General features: G+C 47.2%; 1 protein-coding gene across 4 annotated transcripts in view; it reads left to right on the forward strand.

Annotated features, from left to right (window-relative positions):
• Positions 1 to 8,560: 8,560 nt before the first annotated feature.
• Positions 8,561 to 21,967, forward strand: part of NPAS2 (neuronal PAS domain protein 2) — a 108,458-nt gene continuing 95,051 nt past the window's right edge. For 2 of the 4 annotated variants that reach the window (XM_074609211.1, XM_074609219.1), the window contains exon 1: positions 8,699 to 9,161. In XM_074609211.1, coding sequence (XP_074465312.1) covers positions 8,848 to 9,161 — 314 coding nt within the window. In that variant the 5' untranslated portion in view covers positions 8,699 to 8,847. Of the gene's footprint in view, positions 9,162 to 21,967 lie in introns of all 4 variants that reach the window. The other 2 variants (XM_074609228.1, XM_074609235.1) reach the window with 2 other exon arrangements.

Raw genomic sequence — 21,967 nt, forward strand, 5'->3', positions numbered from 1 at the left:
TTCAGCAGGGCTATTAAAAAAAAAAAAGGTAAATGGAAAAAACTGTTGTTGAGCTCATGTAACTAAAATGTACCATGAATTTTAAAGATCTTAAAGACACAAGAGCCATTGCATCGTGTTAGCAGTTATTAGGGAAGGAAAAGCAAGAATTCCATCATGCACCTCTACAGATTTGGTGTGTGCCCACGTGGCTTGCCTGTTGAATACTATGTGCAGTCCTGGTCCTCACCTTAAAGGAAATATAGTGGAAAACATTCAGAGAAGAGCCACAGCGGCGATCGAACGCATGGAGCAGTTCCCACACTTTGGCTCTTCAGCTTGGAAAAGTGATGACTGAGAGGTGACGTGGCGCGTGCCTGTAAAACCGCGAGTAGCATAAAGAGGGTTGAGAGGGACTGATTGTTCCCCTTCTCTTCCAACACAAGAACAAACGGGTGCCAAATACAGCAAGCAGGTTCAAAATGAGCGAAACCAGATGGCTCTTCATAAAGTGTATAGTTAAGCTGTGGGGTTCCCTGCAGGAAGATGTTGCCCATGGTGGTTACATGGGCATACAGGGAGCTCCTGAGCGTAAACTATTGACGGCTGAGAGAGCACTCCAGGGAAGTGCATGCTTGTGCTGTTCTTATTCACTTCCTCAGACTTCTCTTTCTGGCCACAGTTAGAGGCACCATACTTTGGTCTGGCCCTGTATTGCTCTTCTTATTTTCATAATCGCTTCCTGATAAAACTATCTGAGTCCCTTTCTTTGCCCCAAGCTATATCTCCAAACTCAGGTAGGTATAGGGCTGTTATTGCAGATATGTTTTTGTGAAGAGGTGCTGATGTCAACGATTTACTGAAATACACGCAGCAAATCTAATCAGCAAACTGCTTTGGCATTAAGAACAGGAAAAGATGATAAGAGTGTCAAGAACAAGGGAGTAATTCAGTTATTTTAGGGTCTTGCAACAACTGGCACTGCAACAACACGGACTGTGAAACTCTTGTTTTTAAAAGAAAAAGTGTTTCTCCATGTGAAGTTACAGCCCTCGAAACAGAGACGATGGACTGCTGTGGTCTTTAATCCATCCTGGCAGAAATATGTGCTTGACCCGTGTTAGCATTAAGAAGGCTGAGACTCCCTCCTTGTCCGAATCACAAAGGTGCAGACTTCCCCTCGGAGACACACTTCCCATGCAGAGCCTATAAATAGCCCTTTGGAAAATATTTTGCTGTATTTAGCATTTTATTAAAAGCATTGTGTAAAATGAATTCTCCATTACTCTGCGCTGTTCATCTGCATGTAATACCAATGGTAATTGATTTTCTGATGGTGCTTGAACTGCTAATGTGAAACCTCTGCAGAAAACTTAAAGGTGAAATCTATTTTCCCTGCAGAAAGCCTATATAATCTGGTTTTAGACAGAAGTAGTACATCTTAAAGGAACCTGAGGGGACTGCAGTTCCCACATCCCAGTTACTGCTCCGACCTGTGGCCAGGAGGTAGGTACCAGCCTATCCACCCCATGGCCTCTAAAGGTGGCGGCATCAGCCAGGCTCTGCTGATAGTTTAAACACCTTTTATTCAGTTTTAAATTGCTAACACAATTTTGCACCTGCAGCTCCATTAAATACGTATTCTTCCACTTTGGCCACGTGTTTGCGCCCACACACGCCGCTGTGTTTGTGTCTCTGCACCCTCCGCTCCCACTCCTTGCAAATCTCCCGGCCGGACGCTGCTCCCACTTCCAGTGGTGTGGAGAGGGAGGACATGGGCTGCTGCACCGGGCTCACGTCTGCGCGCAACCAGTGCAACTGCATCAGGATCAGGCCCCATGGGCTGAAACAACTCACCGCCTTCTCTGCAAACACAGCTGAGGGCAAATATTGCCTACAGTACCTGCTGATGCTGGAACACTGCAATTACTTCTGAAATCTAACCTAATTACAGTTGCTGAAGAATTTTTCTCCATCCTCTCTGGCTCATTTACAGTTCTCCCACATTCCCCTTTATGTCTCCTTTCTTTGAGTCAATATTTACCTTTTTAACACTTTCTCTTCCTCTGCTTCCTTCCCTCCTGCGATGCTCTGTGCAAGCGGAATAGCACGGCCTCTGTTCGCAGCCGCGTCCGCGCCCAGCCTGCCCTAACGATGGGGGTCAAATACACCTTCCAACTTTCTGCAGCCAAAGCTCTGACTTTGCAAAAGCAACAGACCATCCCACCTGATTTTGCATCAGCAAAATTGTTTTCAAGGGGTTTGTTTGCATTTCGGTGCTCTCCCGAGTTGCTCCCAATGAAATCAGAACCGTGTTTGCTGGAATATCAGGGAGAGGAGCCACAAAAAAGGAAGAGTAGTCCATGAAGCAGCCCATTTTCATTGACGACATAGAAAGGAAATAATCTAGCTCAAAGGCAAAATGTTTCATGAAATTAATTTTTTTAAAATGTATGACTATGCTCAGACTAAGAGTTTAAAACAGCAAAGTAACTTGTTTTTAAATGCATGATTTATCTAGGGGGGAATATTGTTACGAGGAATTTAGTGTCTGTTTGGACGGGGTGAGCCCATTGCAGAACCCTCCTAGTGCCCCATTGACATCTAGTGCCTACCGACTGCTGCAGTTTAAGCAACACCAGTCAAAAACTGAAAGAGACAATGAAGAAATGAACCTGCTTTGTAGGGTTTTTTTAAGTCAAGATCAAGGTCTTTTTAAGACATGACAGTAAGGTACCTAGCCAGATGCACCGAGAGGAAATTCTGTGTCCTGGATTTGCTCAGGAGGTCAGAACCCATGCTCCTTGTAGTCCCTTCGCGTATGTAGGGGCTGTATAAGAGAAGATAATAAGAAAGATCTGAGCACAGATGCTACATACATCCTGGAACAAAATCTTCTGAGCTGATTTTTTAAAGTCAAGCAGCTAAATTAAGGCTTACACCTTGTCTTGATATTAATAGTTGCTTACTGCTTTGAAAATCATAGATGGCAGAGCTGTGTATGTGAGGGCAGATCCATATACCCCTGACTTTGAAGATTTTTCATATTTCCTCTGTGATTTACTTAACTTCCACATTTAAATTTCCCATATTTTTACTAACGTGTGTCATTAGTAATAATAGCATAATGAGCTTAAGGTAGGTGCAAGAGTAGAATCAAAGCAAGCTGAGAAGAATTTGAAAGACTGAGTGTGTGGTGGTAAGTAGTGCAACTCCAAGGTTGTGAGCAAGAACAGTACTCAGGAAAAAAGAGAGGAGGAAGCAATTAGCAAAGAATTTGGAGAACTGTGTGGAATCCTGAACGTGAGGATGAACTCCAGGCCTCACCCAGCTCCTGCTGAAGTCAGCAGAGAGGGGAGTAAGGCTAAGGAGGGAAGCAATGGTTTGCTACACCTTCCTGCTGCTCATCAAGAGCTTCTGGAAGAGGTAGAAGGTCTCTGTGAAACCTGCCAGGAATTAAAATATTTGTACAGATCCATCGGGACTGTGTCTTGCCAAAAAAATTACTACCACAGTCCAACATTAATGCAGTTGTTTTTCTTAGTCAAGGTAAAGCCAAAGATGCTGTGTTTGCATTCAGACTTCTCCCAGCCGTTCTTAATTCAGTTGTGGCACTACAACCCTTTATCATCTTCTGTTTCATAGGGACTTCCAGAGAAAAATAGCAGATCCTTTACTTCTGGGTTTAAGTTTGAACTTCGTTGTCTTGAAGAGCTCTCAAAGCTGAACAAGCTCCATCAGCCTGATTTCAGACCAGAGCCTTTCTCCCAGATACAGCCACGCCATAATTCCTTATTTGTATTACTCAGTGCAGTCCCACTGAGAGAGACCCATGAGAGGTATTTCCGTCCTGCTGCGAGTGAACGAAAGGTCTTGCGTGGGCCAAGAGGTGCCCTGGCACAAAGGCCACTGTCAGTCAGAGGAGAAATGGATCATCTCTTTCCCATACGAGAAGGAATTATTTCCACAGCCCTGAGCTTTGGCTCACCAGGCTGACACACAGACACAGAGTACGCTCCGTGGCAATTGGGCGCATACGTACAGCTCATGTTGCAGAACCGTTTTGCTTCAGAGGAAGGCTGTAAATGCTCAGCCACAAGATCGCCAGGCAGAAAACTTCAGGGCTTTCTGGGCACACAGCAGCGATTTCAGCCCTTCCAGATATTAAGTCTATTCAAGGTTTAGTTGCTAATTTTTCAGCCCATGCCTTCTTCCTCCCCATTCTGTGCATTAACCACTTAAAGAAAACGCGCAAACCCTTTTTCAAAGAAGCTGGGAAAGTCAAACCCTCCGGTAGGTTGTGTACACGACTAAGTTCTTCCACGAAAACATTTTTGCTTCAAAATAGATCAGACTAAGGTAAGTTCAAATCAGCAAATTGGCTCTTCTCTTGTAATAACCATGCAGAAAAACAGGGATTTTCATCTTCTAGCTGAAGACATCTGAAGATCCATCAGACATCCTACTCCAGTGCCTGGGGTAGCACCAGTAGGATGCATCTGAAGTCCATTTCACTGTGGCATCTCTCCGCCTTTCCCTGTTCGGGAGGCTGCGCTGCTGGTTGATAAGTATGCGCTACCTCTCCCTCCCTCAGGAAGCTGTAAGCTGCCGAATGAAAAATAGTGCTGATCCTCTGAAGACCGTTCCTCTCTGTAGAAATTTCTGCCAACGTTGATTGCAGAAGGGTGTTACCCAAAGAAGGAACTCCCCACATCTGTCCTCGTGCTCCCATGCTCACCTCCCCCAGCCAGCCCGGCTGGAAAGCATCCCAGAGCTTCCAGCAGCCACGGCTGGTGCGATTCCTTCAACTAACAGGAGCCACTAGATTTATTTGCCATGCATTTCTCCCTGTTGCACTCTCTTTCAGCTTGCAAGGTAGGGAGACAAGTGGTCTAAGGTCTGTCCTGTCCCTTAATTAATATTAATCGAAGCAATCCTTGTCCATCTCCTTCTTACTTGAAAACTTAAGAGAATAGGTTCATATTCAGTGCCTTTTATTTGACTCTTTGAGAGTCCTTTATTCTTCTCCATCACTCCCACAGTGCCACCCTTGACTTTTTCACCACTGTTGCCATTTGTGTTGATTAGAGGATGATTATTTGGGGGACCCTTTTTTACTTCTACACAAGCACTAATCCAAATGTAGGCTTCACATTTAAATTAAGGGCTGCAAATTCCATCTTATTTCCCCGCAACATGTACTTACGTTTGTTAAAAGGTTAAAAGCGTCAATGTTGCACAGGTAAGCCTACGCTTCCTGGAGCTAAGCGATGTCCAAGGTGGCTCTTTTGCTGAGGGTTACATCAATGAGGTGGTGGTGGCACCACATCATTCAAATCCCTGGCAGCGAGAGAAATCAAGCCAGAGTTAAACCTGGTATGTCCGGGCTGAACTCGCACCCAACCCCACATCCCTCCCATGGGCTTGCCACAATGGAGCAGTGGGCTCCCAGGGGAGCTGCTGTCCTCTCCCGCTCTTCCCCTTGGTCCTCCGCCCTGGGAGGCACCTTAGCTTGTGGTTCACAGCCCATTGAAAACCCTGCTGTCTCATTTCTGGGCCGCGAAGGTTGGCCAGCTTATTCTAGTCAAAACAAAAGGGATTGCGGCTTTGGATCACAGGCTCCTGGTGTCTGAAAAGTTGCTTACTGATATTTCATGGTTATAAAACAATTACATTTTTAAAAATTGAGCGCTAGGCCCATGCCCTAAAGTTCTTAGGTGTGGCATCTAGCGTAACCTTTTGGTTAGTTTCCAAACTAAATGCAGCATCGATAGTATTGGGTTATTTTCCACGTGCCGGCAGACGGGGAGAAGGGCTGCAGGCTTTGAACGGCTGGTGTTTCACAACGGGCCTCAGGTATGCGCTGGGAGAAGCCCGCCTCACCCTCGGCCAATCTGCTGTTTGTTGCCCTAATTAAAGTTTACACCGGTAGCCTGGGGAATGAATGAAGAAACAAACCTTAACCAGTCTCACTTCTTCACTTGTGCAATGGAGTCCTTGGAAATTCAGGGAAAATGTTAAAACACGGCAGAGATGTAATTTTGTGCATACGCCCCTGTGTCCCTCTGATTGCCTTCCTCAGCGTGGTATTTTCCTCAAGGTACTTGGTTTCTCAAGTTTTGAAAGCATAGGGTCGGTTTTGGGGCAGGCTTTTGGTAGGTTTTCAAAAGGACTGGAATATCAGATTGTGTGGTGTATATAATCATGGGAAGTTCCTTTTCTCTAACCTTACAAGGCTTGAAGATTTTATGTTATACTTCATTGTGCAACACAAGAAAAATACCTCAGGAACAGAAATGTCTTTTATTCCACTCCCCATGTATCTGATGCTTTATTCCCTCAGGCACTACTTGTTTGCCAAAGGATTGTTTAACCACTGTTTGACAATTTCCAAATGGGAAAAAATGCTGGGTTTCATCCAAAGGAAGGGAGGAGCTTTTCAAAGTTTTGTATTTAATCTTGGTTAAAAGTAAACAACTTTACCCTTTCAACATTAGTCATGCCTGTTGTATAAAGTACGGTGTAAAACCGCTCAGGAAAAGAGCGCAAGGTTTTTTTCCATACTTTGTAATTATTAACATTTGCATTCGGGATTGAATCGGATCGAATAACCGGCTGGATGTGGTGTGCCGGAGGGGGGGAGCTGGGCATCACGGTGGGGTAACTGGGTGAGCTGGGTGGTGGGGGCAGTGGGAGAAGCAGCACGGCTCCTCGCTGGAGCCAGGTAACTGCAGCAACCTTCAGCCCACACGCTGCGCCCACCCACGCACACCCCGCGTGGGCAGAGAGGTCTCTGCTGGCTGGTATTTTGGAAAGATTTAACGTGCCTTCAAAAGGGAGGCAGAATAGAGTTGGGGGGAGATGGGGAAACAGCCCCCAGCCCACCACACAACCTGCTGGCACAGGTATGGCAGTGCAGCAGGGCCCTTCTGGTGGGGACAGAGCTCGCACCAGCCAAAGGGGCTTTTCCCTCCCCAGGAAATCCCTTCTCTGAACTAAAAATGCAACTGTCCTAAAAAGCAAATACTGTATCCCTGGGGGAGACCCCTTCTGCGGGTGGAAGAAGTGCCCACTCCAGGTGTTTCTTTGCGGCACAGCACTGGGGAGAAGAGGGTGTTTGGCCGGGTGGGCACATCAGTGCCGGCAAGCCGCGGCTGCAGAGGCGGTGCGAGGGGGACAGCGGGCGGGAGGGCAGTAGCCGGCGGGGCCCGGGAGTGGCGGGCAGGAGGAGCAGGGGGAGCGGGATTTGGGAACCGGCGGGGATACCGGCGGGCTGCGCCCAAGGCGTGCCCCCGCTCCCCGGCCATTTCTGCCCTCCCTGGGGGAGAAAGGCAACCCCAGACCCCGCTCCCCGCCGCCGCCCGAAGTCGGCAGGAATGCCCGGCGAGGCGAAAGCAAGGCTCGGAATCAACAGCTCCTCCCGGGCTGCAGCACACTTCCTTATCGCTCACTGGCCACTTTGCAGGAGGAGTATTAGGCAAAAAAAATAATGCAAAGTGGGGAATAAAAAGAATGACCTACTTTACAACAAGGGAAAAAAAAAAAAAGAGCTCTCTGTCAAGGTTTTGCTCTAATTGCCGGTGCGGCGTTGCATAACCAAACCGGGAGCTCCTGCCCGTGCCCGGGGAGGCCGGCAGCCCGCCCCGCTGCAGCGCCGTGCCCTGTCCCGCTCCCGCTCGGCTCCCGCGACCACCGCCGCCGCCGGGGGAGCGGGCGCGGGCAGGGCGCTGGGTGTCCCCGTCGTCGTCCCCATCCCAGCCAGCCAAGCCCAGCCGAGCCGGGGTCCCGCCGGGACGCCCCGGGAGCCGGCGGCCGGGCACCTGGGCGCAGCCCTGCCCGGCGGGGACCGTGGCGTGGCGTGGCGTGGCGGGGTCTGCCGGGGTCAGGCTGTGGGGGCGGCCGCCGGTGCAGCGCGGGGATGTCGCTACCGACATATGTAAACGCGACGGGGTTTACTCGAGGCGTTGTGAAACCATCCTTGATGCGGGGCCGGCGTTTTGGTTGAGGTTTTTTATTATTTTATTTTCTCCCCCCGCTTCCCCTTTCGTTCTCTTTCCAGCTTCTCCTTTTCTTGGATCCTCGCCTGTCTCCTCCCACAGAACGAGAGAGAGAGAGAGAGAGAGAAAAAAAAAAAAGGTCACGTATGTTTGGAAAAATATGTAGGTCAGTGGAACATTCCCTGCACTTGTGCACAGGGAGCCGGGGCGGGAGAGCTCCTCCGCAGCCCTCTCGCTTCCCACCGCCCCAGCCCGGCCCTCCCGGAGCCCGCTGCGGGGAGGGGGGAGGCGAGCGCCGGGTTCCCTTTCCCCCTCCCTGACCCATTTTGCGCACCGGCCTCGGGTTTGGGCTCTCCCCCTCCTTCCTTTCTCTCCCCTCCCTTCCCTCCCTGCCGGGGAAGGCGAGCGAGCGGCGGAAGAAGCCGGTGCGGGCGGGCGAGCCGCCGCCAGCCGCCGGGGCCGCGGTTGCCCATGGGCGCGGGGCTCGGGGCCGGCTGAGGGCGCGGGGCGGCGGCCCGGCGGCGGCCGCGAAGGGAGGGGGGTAGAAGCGGGGGGGAGCGGCGGCGGGCGGCGATGAAGGGCCGTCGGAGAGGATGCCCCCGCCTTGCCCGCCGGGCTCCAACTTCGCGGAGAACTATCGGCCCCGCAGCCCCCGCGCCCGCCCTGCCTCTCCCGGCCGCGCGTCCAACTTAATGCCCCAGCGGCAACCCCGGCCAGCAGCCCCCCCCCCGGCCCGCGGCCTCCTCACCCCCCCGCAGCAGCCCGGGCTCCCGGCGGCCTCCCGCTGCCGGCCGAGCCCCTGGCCCCGCCGCGCCTGGGTCCCGCGGCGCCCGGGGCGGCGGCAGCGCGGCATGCGGCGACCCCGCGCACCATGAGACACGGCACCGGCACCGGCACCGGCGGCAGGCAGGAGGCGGGCAGCGTCCCCGGCTCCTCGTCGGCGAGGAAGAGTTTGCCGGCTCCCGAGGCCGGCCTCCTGCGCGGCTGGAGCAGCGGCGGCCGCTGCCGCAGCGGCACCGGCAGGCACCGGAAAAGCGGCGGCATCCAGCCCGGCGGCACCGGCACCGGCGGCGGCTCCCGCGCCCAGGTGGCCACCGCGGACAGCAGCAGCAGCAGCAGCAGCGGCGGCGGCGGCGGCGGCGGCTGGGGCTTCCCCGCCGCGCTCCCGCAGCACCGGCACCCCAGGTAACGCGCGGCCCGGCGGCCCCGGCCCTCCCTCTCCGCCCCGCGGGGCGCCCACCCGCGCGGGATGGGGATGGGGGGGAAGGCTCCCGCCCGCGGCACCCACGCGGGATGCCCGCCCACGCGTGACATCCCCCCAGTCCCCCCCGCGGCGGCGATCGGGGCCAGCTCCCCTCCGTCCCACGCATCGCGGGGGTGGCGGAGGTGGGTGCCGGGTGGCATCGCCTCTGCCGCGGGAAAGTTTCCGTGGGGAGCGTGTTCTGTCCCGGCCGGGCTGGGGGGAGATGGTGGTGGGGAGGGTTGTCCGGCCGGGCTGTCCCCTCCCTTTGGAAAAACAAGTTGCCCCCCAGCCTGTCCCCCTCCCCATCTCATTTTGGTGGGGCTGTCAGTTTTGTGGCATTGGGGGTTCATTGCGGCTGGACTGGAACAGGGTCCGCGCATTCACCGGGCAGCGTTTGGTCAAGGAAAACTTCCAGTAAGACCAGTGGGATTTTGGAATGGGCGAAGGCTGCCGGTGGGAGTTAGAGGTTGCGTGGTGTGCTGGGGAGAGCCCTGCGCCGGGCGCCCGCTGGTTTCCCTTCAGGGTGCGGAACGGAGGGAAACGCTGAATCCACAGCTGAGGGGCAACACGGGGCTCCTTTCACCAAGAGTTGTGCGGCGGTGTTTTCCTCTGCGGTCACTGGTCTGATTTGTCAATTAACAAGCACGCTCATCCAGAAACTTTCCCCCCTACTCCTTAACTGTCTACAGAATGGCAGTTTACTTTCACTCAAGTGACTCAGAAATAATTAGCGGTTATAAGCATTACAGCCAGCAGAGGAACTTTAATCTTTTCACGGTGCTAAATCTCCAGAAAGGCTGTAGGGCTCCCTTGGACCGGGACGGCTAACCTGAGCATTCAGCTCAACAAGTGGCCGCCTCTTGGACTGGAAAATTCTCTCTCCCTTACCCTGGTGTGAAATGTTAATTTGTATCCCACCGTGGGTTTAGTTTGTTTGGTGATACTAAACAATTAGTGTTCACAGTTTCCAGACCTAGCCAGCTCATCCGCTGATCCGTGTCTGATGCTGAGAGCTGTCGGCTGGCGGAGGGCCCAATCCTGCATACATTTCTGTAGATGAATATTGACCGAGCTGCTCTGCAACAGGAGTATTCAAATTCACAATTGCCAAGCAGTGCACTGTTTCCCCTGAACATGTGAAAATGAAGGTTTTCCAGAGCCAGGTATCCGACACCAGGGTGATTCCCCAAGCTGGCAGCACTTCTGTGCCCTGCTCCAAAGCCTGGAGACAGTAGGCTCGCCTAAAATTGCGTTCCTTCCCAAATAAAAGGTGCTGCCCTGCATGTGTGCAGGATTGAACCCACAGACTAGACTTGGCAGAATTACGGCTATTGCCCCATTTGCTAGCCTAGAGCATGCGAAAGCATTTGAAGCAGTTGTTATTTTATCATAGGCAGCAGCTTTGTCCACAGTGAAAATTATCTAGTGCTTTCCAGTACAATGCTCTGCTTTCAGGTGCTTATGCATTTGCTAAGCTTAAAACTAGGCTGACATTTTCCAGGTTGAGTGTTTGCTGAAGGCAGGCTCTCTTTGGGAAGTTGCAGCTGAAACGCTTCAGCTATTTCTGAGAACGTGGTTAGAGGGAAATGTATTCTTTGGCCACATATCTGATGAAGATGGTTTACGTATACATCATCCTGCATTAGGAGACCTTGATCTTTCTTCTTCTGTGAATCTGCGCTTTTTGGCTATGTCGAGAAACACTTTCATTAAGACTGTTGAATTCTTGTGGCTTCGTGTTTTGGAGCAGGAAAAAGATACTTGGCTTGGGATCAATCTTGTGACGGGGGTGTGCCTTATGTTGAGCCTATGAAAAGCTTCCAGAATTTGTCTCAGTTATCATTTTGTCACAATGCGCTCTTGGTGGAAGGATGTTGAGGGCTTGGCCGTTGCACTTGCTGAAGACACTCTCAGCATGGAGCTCGCTGAACGCCCCAGCATTCTTACATGCTGAGCAACTGCTCATCTTCCTGGGAAGAATGAGAGCGCTCCAGTTGGTGGCTGAAGGTCTGAGTGGACTTTCCCACACATATTACTGCTATGGTGAGCACCATAAGAAGGGAGCATGAAGACCGTCCCAGCCGAGTGTCTCAGTGTCTTTGGTGGCAGGGTGTGCCTGCTGATGCGGAGGCAAGGTGGAGAAGGAGGATGAAACTGCTTAGTTCAGATGCATGGTGACAAGAAGTGGTGGGACTAGAATGGAGAGGAAGAAGCATTGGTGATGGAGGCATGGGGAAACTGAAGAGCAGGGACCTCCAATTAAGTCAGAGGACTTGGTGGGGTCATAGATGGCAAAGCTTGACAACAAGGTGCAGGGAAAGGGCTGGAACTGTAGATAGAGGTGGAAAACCCAGACCAGACAAGGAAAGGAGAAGGAAAGGAAAATAGAAGGAAAAAGGTGGGTGAGAGACTGTGGGCCTAAAAAGATGGTGAGAGACTTGTGGTGGACACAAACAGGAGATCTGAGCCTGCAAAAGCAGCAGATTCTAGTCTTTTGATGATCAGGTCATGGTACTACTACTTTTTCATTCTTCTCATCTTCTTCCTCACACTGCCTACTGTGTTCTTTGCCGTACCACTGCTTCTTCACCGCTTCCGTGGTCCCCTCACAGAAATTGTTGCTGTGTCCTTGCCATGAGGTTACAGACCTTGGACCTGGAGAGAGGCTATCTCCATTGTGGAGCCCAGGCTCTGGAGTTGAGCTGAGCCCGTGTGTTTGCTCTCCTCCTTATCCTGTACCCTGTCATCAGGCAGCACCCCAAGGAGCAGGACCTGCCACCAGGACCAGTCTCAGGTGTCCACCATGGCATCTGCTCATCACCTTCTAGCACTAGGTTTGCCATGGACAGGACAGTAACTTCATATGCCCCAGTGAAGTCTCACACTAGATTTTTTTATGCTGTGGACCTAAAGGACTCAACCTAATGGACTTGGTGACTGCTGCAGTAGGCTAGGGTGGGTTTTCCAGTTTTTAAACTGGAGGAAGAATTTATAGCTCAGTATATTAACAATACATTGAAATAGTGAAGCCCCATGGAAAATAATAGTATGTAATCATGAAACTGATGTTGCATTGTAATACCTTCATTTAAGGTAGGAAAATTGAGATCAGCAACTGGTGGTTTTGATTTGTAGCTCTAGCATTCTTTAAGGATTGGACATTTTGCATAATGATTTAAACAATAATTGCCTGTGCTCAAACTTAAGTTTTGAGCAACCAGATTGCTTACATCACTCTACAATACATGATCGGCAAATACCATATAATTGAAAATTAGAGTGAAACATGTATGTTATGCTCATTTAGTTGCTTTTCTTTCTTTCTAAGATGAATTTAAGTAACTTCCATTTGTGCTTATAGTTTTGCTTTCAGGCTCTCAGGGCAGATGCACTTTAGTTGCAGATTTTGTAGAGGGATCATTATCTGTATAAAATATAATTTTCCTAGATTTGGCTTATCTTTCTGTTGATCCTTGATCTTATTAAAAATTGTTTTTGAAAAACTAGGCTGAGGCCATGAAAATATTTGTATTTTAGCTAGTTTAATTCAGTCAGAAATCAGCAACAGCTGATTGATAGACTAACTTTTTCCTTTATGAGACTGATTACTGAAGTTTGAAAAGGAAACACCATGTATAAGTATTTAAGCAGAATGCATAGATGGTTGTGGATTTGTTTATGTAGCGGCACTTTTGGTATTTCACAGATTTTCGTGAGGGACTAAAGCTGTTACTCTTTGTTGTGACCTGCTACGGGCCACACAAGATATATACCAGTACATTGCCAGCTGAATTCAGAAATATAAGAGTTGCAGGGCGGGAAAGGCAAGGGGGTGAGAAGGGATGGGGTCCTTTAGGCTCATGCACCAACTTAGCAGGTGAGAAACTGCAGATGTGATTCACCCTCTGCTCCTTGCATTTGTCTTGCTCAGGGATGTCAGAGATTAGGCTTAGGGATTTGGGGGCATGGCTTTCTTGGCCTTGTACAAATAAATTTGATGTACATTTTGGGGGCAGTGGGGCAAGTATTGTTTTGTATGCTTCTATTCCTGTGTCTCTTCCCCCTGAAGGCAAACCATGAAGCGCAGCTTAGTCCAACCAGAATGTTGTGTTTAATTACACTTTGGTAAAGACATTTCCGTTCCTTTATCCAAGGACCATGGCAGAGCTTGCACGCTGCCTGCCACGTTGGGGAGGAATAGTCTTATGCACTCCCCGCACTAGTTTTAATCCTCTTCAGTCTGAAAATTCACTGGTGAGCTTGGACCTTTGTCACAAGGAAAGAGTATTGCCACACGCTTTGCCCCGTACTCTGTCAGTACCTGCCTGCTGTTCCATGTCCTCTCCTTTGCCTGTAAGCTCTTTGGGGCAACACCATCTCTTTCTTCTGTGCCCATGCATCAGGTAGCATGCCCAAGATACTCCAAAACCGACCACGTAAATGGTGGGAACAGGGAGGTTATCTTACCACCTTCTGCTTGGGCACAAGTTGGTGTAAAACAGCTGGTCTTCTGCTGGCCTGATTATAACAGAAGGTGTTTTTCAGCTGTTTTACCACTGTTCTTAGGGATCTGTGCATAAAATAGAAGATTTCTAGCCAAGTAAAATTATTATATGGGGAAAAAGTCAAAATAAAAAATCTGACTGTATGTACATTTGAGATCAGAATGGAAATTTGGAAGTTCAGGTATGAAACCTCTTCGTCATTTCAAAACATACAAGAAGTGCCAGCATGATAGAGCATCATCTACTGGGACATTTCAACCACCTTTTCTCTTTGAGTGTCTTCATGTCAGATGAATGTAATATGCGTGTCAGGCTGAAAGCTAGTAGAAGAAAGTATATATGACCCAAAGAAAAATCATAAAAATTCATTGCTACAAGTTACTGAAGATGCAGAAAATTAGATAAAATCTTCCGTGGACAACTCAGAAAAAAATCAATGCAATGCTCAGCTGTGAGTTAAAAAAAAAAAAAAAGGCAAGTAGAACATTAGGGATTATTAAGAAAAGAATGGAAAGCAATAAAAAATAATCCCATTATTTCACTGTATAAGCTATGGTGAGTCCACATCTTCAGTATTGTGTGTTGTTGATCCCCGCACCTCGAAGGTCTATAATGGCGAGGGAGGAGACTGAGAGAGAGGCAGCAAGGGTGATCAGAGGAACAGAGTGGCTCCAGCCCAAGGAGTGACAATGCTGATAAAGCGATGCAACAGAAATGTGTAAAATTATGCAAAGCATGGAGAAGGCGTACTGGGAATGACTGTTCACAGCGACAGCAGCAGAGGGCATCGCGTGAAGCAGGCAGTTGCGGCATGGAAACAAAAGGAGGTGGTTCTTCACGTGGCATGGTCAGGCTGCCGAGCTCCTCACCACAGGATGTGGATGCTGAGAGGTTACATCAGCTAATGAGGTGACTGGATGAGTTCATGGAAGAGAAATCCATCATAGGCCATTAAATGCAAAACCACTGCCTCTGGCTTAGGAAGTTTTGAGCTGCAAATTCTTGGAAGCTTGGTGAATATCCTGAGGAAATATCACCGTTGGTTTGCCTTGTTCTTGTACTCACTCCTCAGTACCCGTCTCTGGCCACGGCTGAGAGGGGGTGCCGAGCCAGGTGGTCCCCCTGGCTGTGTCTGCTCTGCAAAATGAATTGGGCCAGCATCCAGCCCCCCTGGGCAACCAAGACCAAGGGACTCCTGGTGGTTTGCACCTTCACTTCTCAGGGCTGGCCCCATTATAGCACATCTCCTGTGGAAAGAGATAGCTTGAAGAAGCTAGTTGAAGTGCTCCGAAGCAGAGCCAGAGCATGAGCTAAAACTTCAGCAGTGCTGCAAAAAAAAAAGCAGGGTACAGTGCTCAAGCTCGCTCCCTGGTGTCCTATTACTGAGCTGTGCAGGCATGGTGAGGATAGACAGCCTTATCTGCCTGGGTTCAAGTAGGTTCAGAAAGCAATTATATTCACGGAAGCAATCCCACCAAGAGGCATTGAATACCAAGATACAATGCCTGGCTGAAGAAGTCTCCGCTGGGAGACTGTGATATTGCTGCACGCCTGCCCTGCTCGCCCAGGCTCCCCCAGCCCGTGCTGTTGCCCGGCGTCAGGGAGAGGATTTGGGGCAAGGTGGTCATTTTTCTTGACCCGGTGTTGCTGTAGTTACAGCTTTATCTGTCTGTGCGAGATCAGGCTTTGAAATCCTGAACTGAGAATGTGAGGATGTGTTGGAAAGGAATTGTCTTCAGCTATCCACTGCACTTAAGCGCTGGTTAAAACAATAACGTTGCATTGACTGCTGTTTGCTAAACCAGGCAATTTGCTTAATCATAGGAAAGGCAGATTTTAAAGCCCCGGATCGCGCTTACCGCGGCTGTGCTAAACCGAAGACTGTGTCTTGCTGTTCACTTAAGCGACCCTCAAAGCACAATGTATTGAAGTGCAGCTCATGCTGATGATATTTGCTAGCTTTTAGAGGAGTTCTGTTGCTATTAAAACACGAGCAACAACCCCAAACTCGGCAATGTCTAAGTCCTTCTGATCGTTTCTTAAAATTTCTAAGCGCTGGCTGATACAGAAGCTCCAATGCAGCCCTTAATGGAGCTCACAACGGCCTGGCTGTACATTTTTCGGGCTACCTTATGTAATAAAATGGCAGGCCCTTGCACTGCCTGCGTGTCCGAGGTTGCATAAGCAGACCGGGGAAACAACCCGAGCTTCAAGAGCCCTCCTGAATCCTGCACGTCTTGTTTGATCTCATTTAACATTATTTAATAAGCAATATTAACCTCTCCCGCTCCGTCCCCCCTGTCCCCCTCCCAAAATTATCTCGGAGCAGTGATACTGATTTAATTTCACACACAGACCTCACTTTTTAGAGAAGTCATCAAACTTTTCAGTCAATTGAGCAGTCTGATGTCCGGGTAGCCTTGAATTTTCTGTAATCAGCACTCAATCCAGTTAAAAATAAAAACACATTAAAAACAAAACCTTGAACAGGAAAATACTTGTTTTTCATTCTCGGTTCTAATTTGGTAACCATTCTTAAAGTTCATCACTATGGTTTGTTCTATCTTGGGAAAAACAATTTATTATTCAGGCAGCTTTTTTTTTTTTTTCTTTTAAAAATAGACAATACCATTCAATCACAGGAAGAAAACCAGCACGAGAAAATCATAATCAACTTTAACAAGCTTACAGATGGCACTGAATTTCTTTAAGCATAATTTTAGCTCTGCAAACAATAATAATTGGGTTTGATTATTTATTACCATTTTGTCATTGATGAGCAGACCAGACTGGTTTTGTCTCAATTCCCTCTGTTAAGGTGTGTCAATTTTTGAAGCTGGAGAGCAATTTTAATAAGGCAGCTCCCACCTGTAATCTCTACATCAACAGGTGGATGTAACCGTGCAGAACCTGAGCATTACTGGTTATCTGATTTGGTCAGCAGCTGAATGAGTCCAACGTTGAGTGTGTCCTAGGCTTATTGATTTGGGTGGGACACCTCTCATTAATACGTCATGGAGAATTGACACGTTATTTCCCATATTATGCATAAGAACGGTATGCCTGTAAAATCTTGTCGATAGTAAATGTTATTAGTGTGCAATGGGATCAGCTGGAGCCGGGATATTTTTCGGCTAGTTCTCATACGAAATATCTGCCTTGTTGTTTTTATTGGTAATTCTACAGATTTTCCTTGTGGTATTTTGTCTGTTCCTGGTTTTGACATCTAAAACAGTAAAAGGTTTTCAATTGAAGGCTTTGCATTAGACGTACCCACATGCCAATTACACTTCCAGTGAGAGTTCCTTTAATTTATGATCCATAAAGGGGAAGACGGCTATATGATTTCTACATGGACCATTAAGGCCACTACTTAGTTAGGTAGAATCGTCATCCTGTTCTTCAGATGAGCATGGAGTTTTTTAAATTTGCTTTATCTTTGATTACCAAGCCGAGAAGAACATTTTTATAGAATCATAGAATCACTTAGGTTGGAAGGGACCTTTCAGATCATTTTATTTGCCAACCTACTTATCTTATGCTTCCTTTTCAACATATTAATACAATATTTGGGAAAGATACTTTCACACAAATAACCTAATCAAACAATAGTTCTGTGAACCAGATGGGTGCATTTCCAACAATTTCAGGAAGAGCAATACTGGTAAAAAATAAATAGGTCACTCATATTCACTCTCGTATTTATATTGGTTTTATAAGAAGGACTGAGGATCTTGCTTGTTTTCTGGGCTGTCAGTGATGTCAATGGAAGTTTTTCTGGACCTTTAATTTGATTGTTTGCAAGGTGGGGCAAGTCAGTTTTTCGTCTTTTTTCTTTCTTTCCAGCACAAAGGACCTTGTTGTCAGCTGATGCACACTGATATAACTCAGCTGGTTGTAGCAATTACAGTTGTACATATACACGATATACATTTATACAGCCCTTCACATCCATACTTCTTCAAAAATGCATCATCTTTTTCAATAACAGAATATCTTGCTATATCTTGCTGTTATTCATGTATAAGAAATAAAGCTGCATTTGGTGCCTATCCTGCTGTCCTCATTAAGGCAAAACTCCCACTGACATGAAGGAGAGTTTGGCGTGACGAAGAATTTCTGGCTTGAGCTTCTGAAAGGTCTAAACTTTCTCTGCTGCTTCTTGGTTTTGAGGGTTTTGGGGGCGGGGGGAGCGTTGTGTTTTGGGGTTTTTTAAATTTTTATTTTTTTTTTTTTATCTCACCATGTATTTTGACTATTACCTCTCTTTCTTTTCTATTTATATTTTTGGATCTTCACCTTCCTTTACTAGGGACTTTTTTTATTTTTACTGTCAGGCCTTAGATCCTTCTGCTTCCCACCCTGCCCTCCCCTCCTTTCTTCTCTCCTCTTACTATCTCGCTCTCTCTTTCAGTTATCCTTCTGTTATCCTCACCTCCACTCACTACAGCACTGTAAAAAGTTGATATACATCATGCATGTATACAGGTATTTAATTTAGCTTGTTTAGACCCCTTCTATGTACAGGTGCCTGTATTCAGGAACTTCCCTTAGGGCGAAGCAGCAGTTCATAAGATTGGTGGTATAGACAGAGATTTATTTGCACGATATTCATCTCTGTAATCTTTTCTCCTCTTCTGGGCAGGATCTTAGAAGTTTCTCTGAAGTATTCATGCAGGGTTTCAGCAGTAAATTGAGTTTTGGACTGATAAAATAAATATTTGGCATAGTATTGCAGCCAGAAAAAAATACTTAAGGATTTTGAAGTCTGTGTAAAAGGGGTTTTGTTGAGGGCGACAAAACTGGAAATCTCCAAAGAAATGGGTTTTATTCATAATTCTTCTACTGTGCAATGTTACGAGCTTAGGCCACATATATAATGCCTTTGTGCATCACTTCTCTAATCCGTAAACTAGGGCAGCTTTACAGAGTATTGTTGGCTGTGATTAATTCTAGGTGCCATTCATAGGCGGGTATTTGAGGGGGGCATGAAGCGGGGGGCTCTGGGGTGCTAAATATATCATTGGCAGAAAGAAGAGCGGCAGCAAAGGCTTTTTGGGGTGTTGATCCCTCTGGGTGGTTAGGATACATTAAGCAGTACCTTGTGCACCGCAGGCACTTTGCTTCCATCTGTGCAATGCCTGGCAGCGTTGGAGCTTTCCCTGGATGTCCCAGGTCCATTGGTGACCTGCACAATGTCTCGGTTCCCCCCCTGCTACCTCCTAATTATTTGCATTTTTCAGATGGAAAGCGTTTTGAAAGTGCCAAGTATTGTTATTTTCTTGCAAGTCTGACTGAAACTCAAAGTGCTTTTCCACAAGACCTAATTCGTGCTTGTGAAATAAATAATAGGTGTATGGCTTCTTAATGTATAGCGTGGCATTTCCAACCAATGTCATCAGCTTACCGTTTCTTAGCATCTGGATCCCTGCAGACATACTTCTTAAAGTAAAAGGCATAATGCTAAACTTGCTTCTTCTCCCTTAAATAAGCAAACACATTTTCTCCTATTGTAATGGTTGCAAATAATTTTTCATGGTGTCCAATTGCCTGTTACTCCGGCAGACCTAAAATGTATCAAAAACTACAGGCTACGTATATAGAGTAATTCCAGTTAAAAAGGCATTTCTTCTTCTTTAATGCAGTTTTTATTTGATTTTCTCAAAACCCTCTTCTTCCAAAGAACAATTTAAACCACATCTGAACAATAGATTTATTGTTGTAGACTGAATGTGAAACTTGATAAAGATAGCTTTTCAATTTCCATTAAAAATAGATTATTTTTCAGAGGACCTAAGGAAATAAGTTCAATTTTTAACTTTGAATATCACATTTTGTTTCCCGGTCTATAATATATATATTTTCAAAGTCCTAATTGGCACAAGACTTGGCATATTTCTCTGCAGATTTTTTCTCAGTGTGAGACTGCTAGGGGTCATTATGCTGGTTAATGAAAGAAGGCTGACATTCATTGTAAGTCATGAGTATTTAAATATTCTTCTATGGAAATTTTGCCTTTTCAGGAAAAAAAAAAGTTTAAAGAGACCTCTTAAAAAAATTTCCTTAGAAATGTTGAAAAATGCAGGTTACATTCATTCAAAATCTAGATATCCAGTGGTGGGAGGTGATGACACATTTCAAGTTTGCTACTGTATAATTAAGAGGGGATTCCATGTAGGAGATGTAAGCATAAAAATTGGGTACGGCTCTTCACAATGCTGCTAGTTCTGCAGCTGAATTCCTCAGTACTCTCCTTAGAGTGTATAATCAGTTGCGCTTGTGCTGATTTAATCAATTATTCTTGTGCACAAACAAACAAACACAAACAAAACCCAGCTAATTTCAGACTGTCTTTGAAACATCAGAACTAGAGATTTCACTTACGATGAAAGAAATGTTATTTTCAAGCCTCTGGAATGATTTTAAAAATGGCAAAGATATATTTGGGAAGTATCATACTTTTGGGTACCGGCAGCTGTGTATCCTTATGCAAAAGTGGTTTTGGCTGAAAGACCAATTCATAAATATTGTATCTGACGATTGCAGCAAGCTTTCATATTTTCAAGAGGTAATGTAAAATGTGCAGCATTTTTTTCTTCACCTTAAGAAGTTTCAGCTTAAACAGCTCGGTCTCCCAAATCTAATGAATAATGGCCAACGAACAAAAGTATCCATAGCTTCTTGAATGGCAGGGGCTGGAGACCGTTCTGCCTGTGGAGGAGGAAAGGTCAGCCTGCTGTGGTCAGTCTCAAAACCCTCCTGCCACTGCCAAGCTGTGAAGCGGCTTGGAAGCGGGAGGTGTCAATAAATAACTTGACTCCTGCACTCCCTGACTTCCCATCTTACTGTCTAGTTGCTTCCAAGCAAGCAACAGACTGCTCCTAGCTGCACGGCTTGGAGAAACCAAGTGGGAGATGGGAGAACCTCTCATTTCTCAGATAGATAGAAAAAAGAATCTTTTTTTTTTTTTTTTTTCCTTTTTTTTCTAGACCTCCTCCGCCTTGATCTGCTGTTTGGGGAAGTGGGGGGTGTCGTGGGGGAGGTAAGACTTATCTTTGATCTGATGGCTCCTTTCGTTCTGGGCTGCTCTCCAGGAAAAAGTTTTCCCCCTTGGGGACGCGGCATCTTTCATGGCATAGCTCTGCGAGTGAGAGCGCTGTGGAAGATCCTGAGCTCGCCTGACGCGCACTTGACATTTTAGCACAGATTCAGCAAAGCAGCTTTATCAGGTAAACACTTGGGCACATGCTTTTCATTACCCATTTGCTCAGAATCTCATCTGAGCTTTTCTTCTGAATATGGAAAGACTTAAGCACATATTTAAGGGCTGAGTAGGTCCCCCGTCTGACTCACGTAGAGCGCAGCAAGGATGGGTCGGATGGAAAGGGAGCAGTCACCGCGGTAGCACAGGGAAGTGGGACGTACCGTCCGAAAACCAGCAGTCTACAAAGGGGCCTTGTTCTTCTGGGGGGCAGCTTTTTGTCTGGATGTGGTCCCAAGAAGAGGAGCAGGCCTGGACTTTTGACTTTCATCTGCCCATTCGTCCTCCTGTTTCTCTTCGTTTTGCCTTACTCTGCGTAGGGCTTGGATGACCTGAAGTAGGTTTAGAATTAAAATCGGTTTGGTTGTTCTGTGACCTCATGTCTAGCAGTTTTAAGATTTACCCAATCCGGCACCCCAAAAAGAGGACGGCATTCTTTTGCAGAATACTTTGGGCGATGTGTGTGTAAAGGCGGTGCTGTACGCGAAGTCCTCTCAGGATTACTCAGACTGCAGCAGCCACGGAAGATTTCTGAAAATTACTAAGTGTTAGTCAGCAGTGAACACATACCCAAACCTTTTGGCTCTTTCTAGCCCCTTTATTCATGAAAAATGTTGGTTCACAGTTTTGCCTGCAGAACTTAAATTGATTCAGGCGCTGATGTAACCTTTTTTGCTTCCTGTGAGGATCTGAATGATGAATCTAGATTAATGTTTTGCAACACAGAGAGGGAAAGAGAAAGGCACTGCAGAACGAGTTCAGAAGTGCTTCTGCAGGAAGGTCATTTTGGCAAGCCAGGTCTTGTCTGCTGTTGAAGGTCTTTGCTGACAATAATACAAGTAAGGGCGCAGTGGTAACTTTCTCTAGCAGATACGTATTATATGCAGTTACTTTACTGGCAAAACTAAACTGTTTCCCCAAGCAGAATGAGCCATCCCAGTAAAACGATGTGTCGGGGGAGTATAGTAGCGTTGGCACAAAG

Source organism: Larus michahellis, chromosome 1 (genome assembly GCF_964199755.1).
Source record: "Larus michahellis chromosome 1, bLarMic1.1, whole genome shotgun sequence".
Taxonomy (NCBI): domain Eukaryota; kingdom Metazoa; phylum Chordata; class Aves; order Charadriiformes; family Laridae; genus Larus; species Larus michahellis.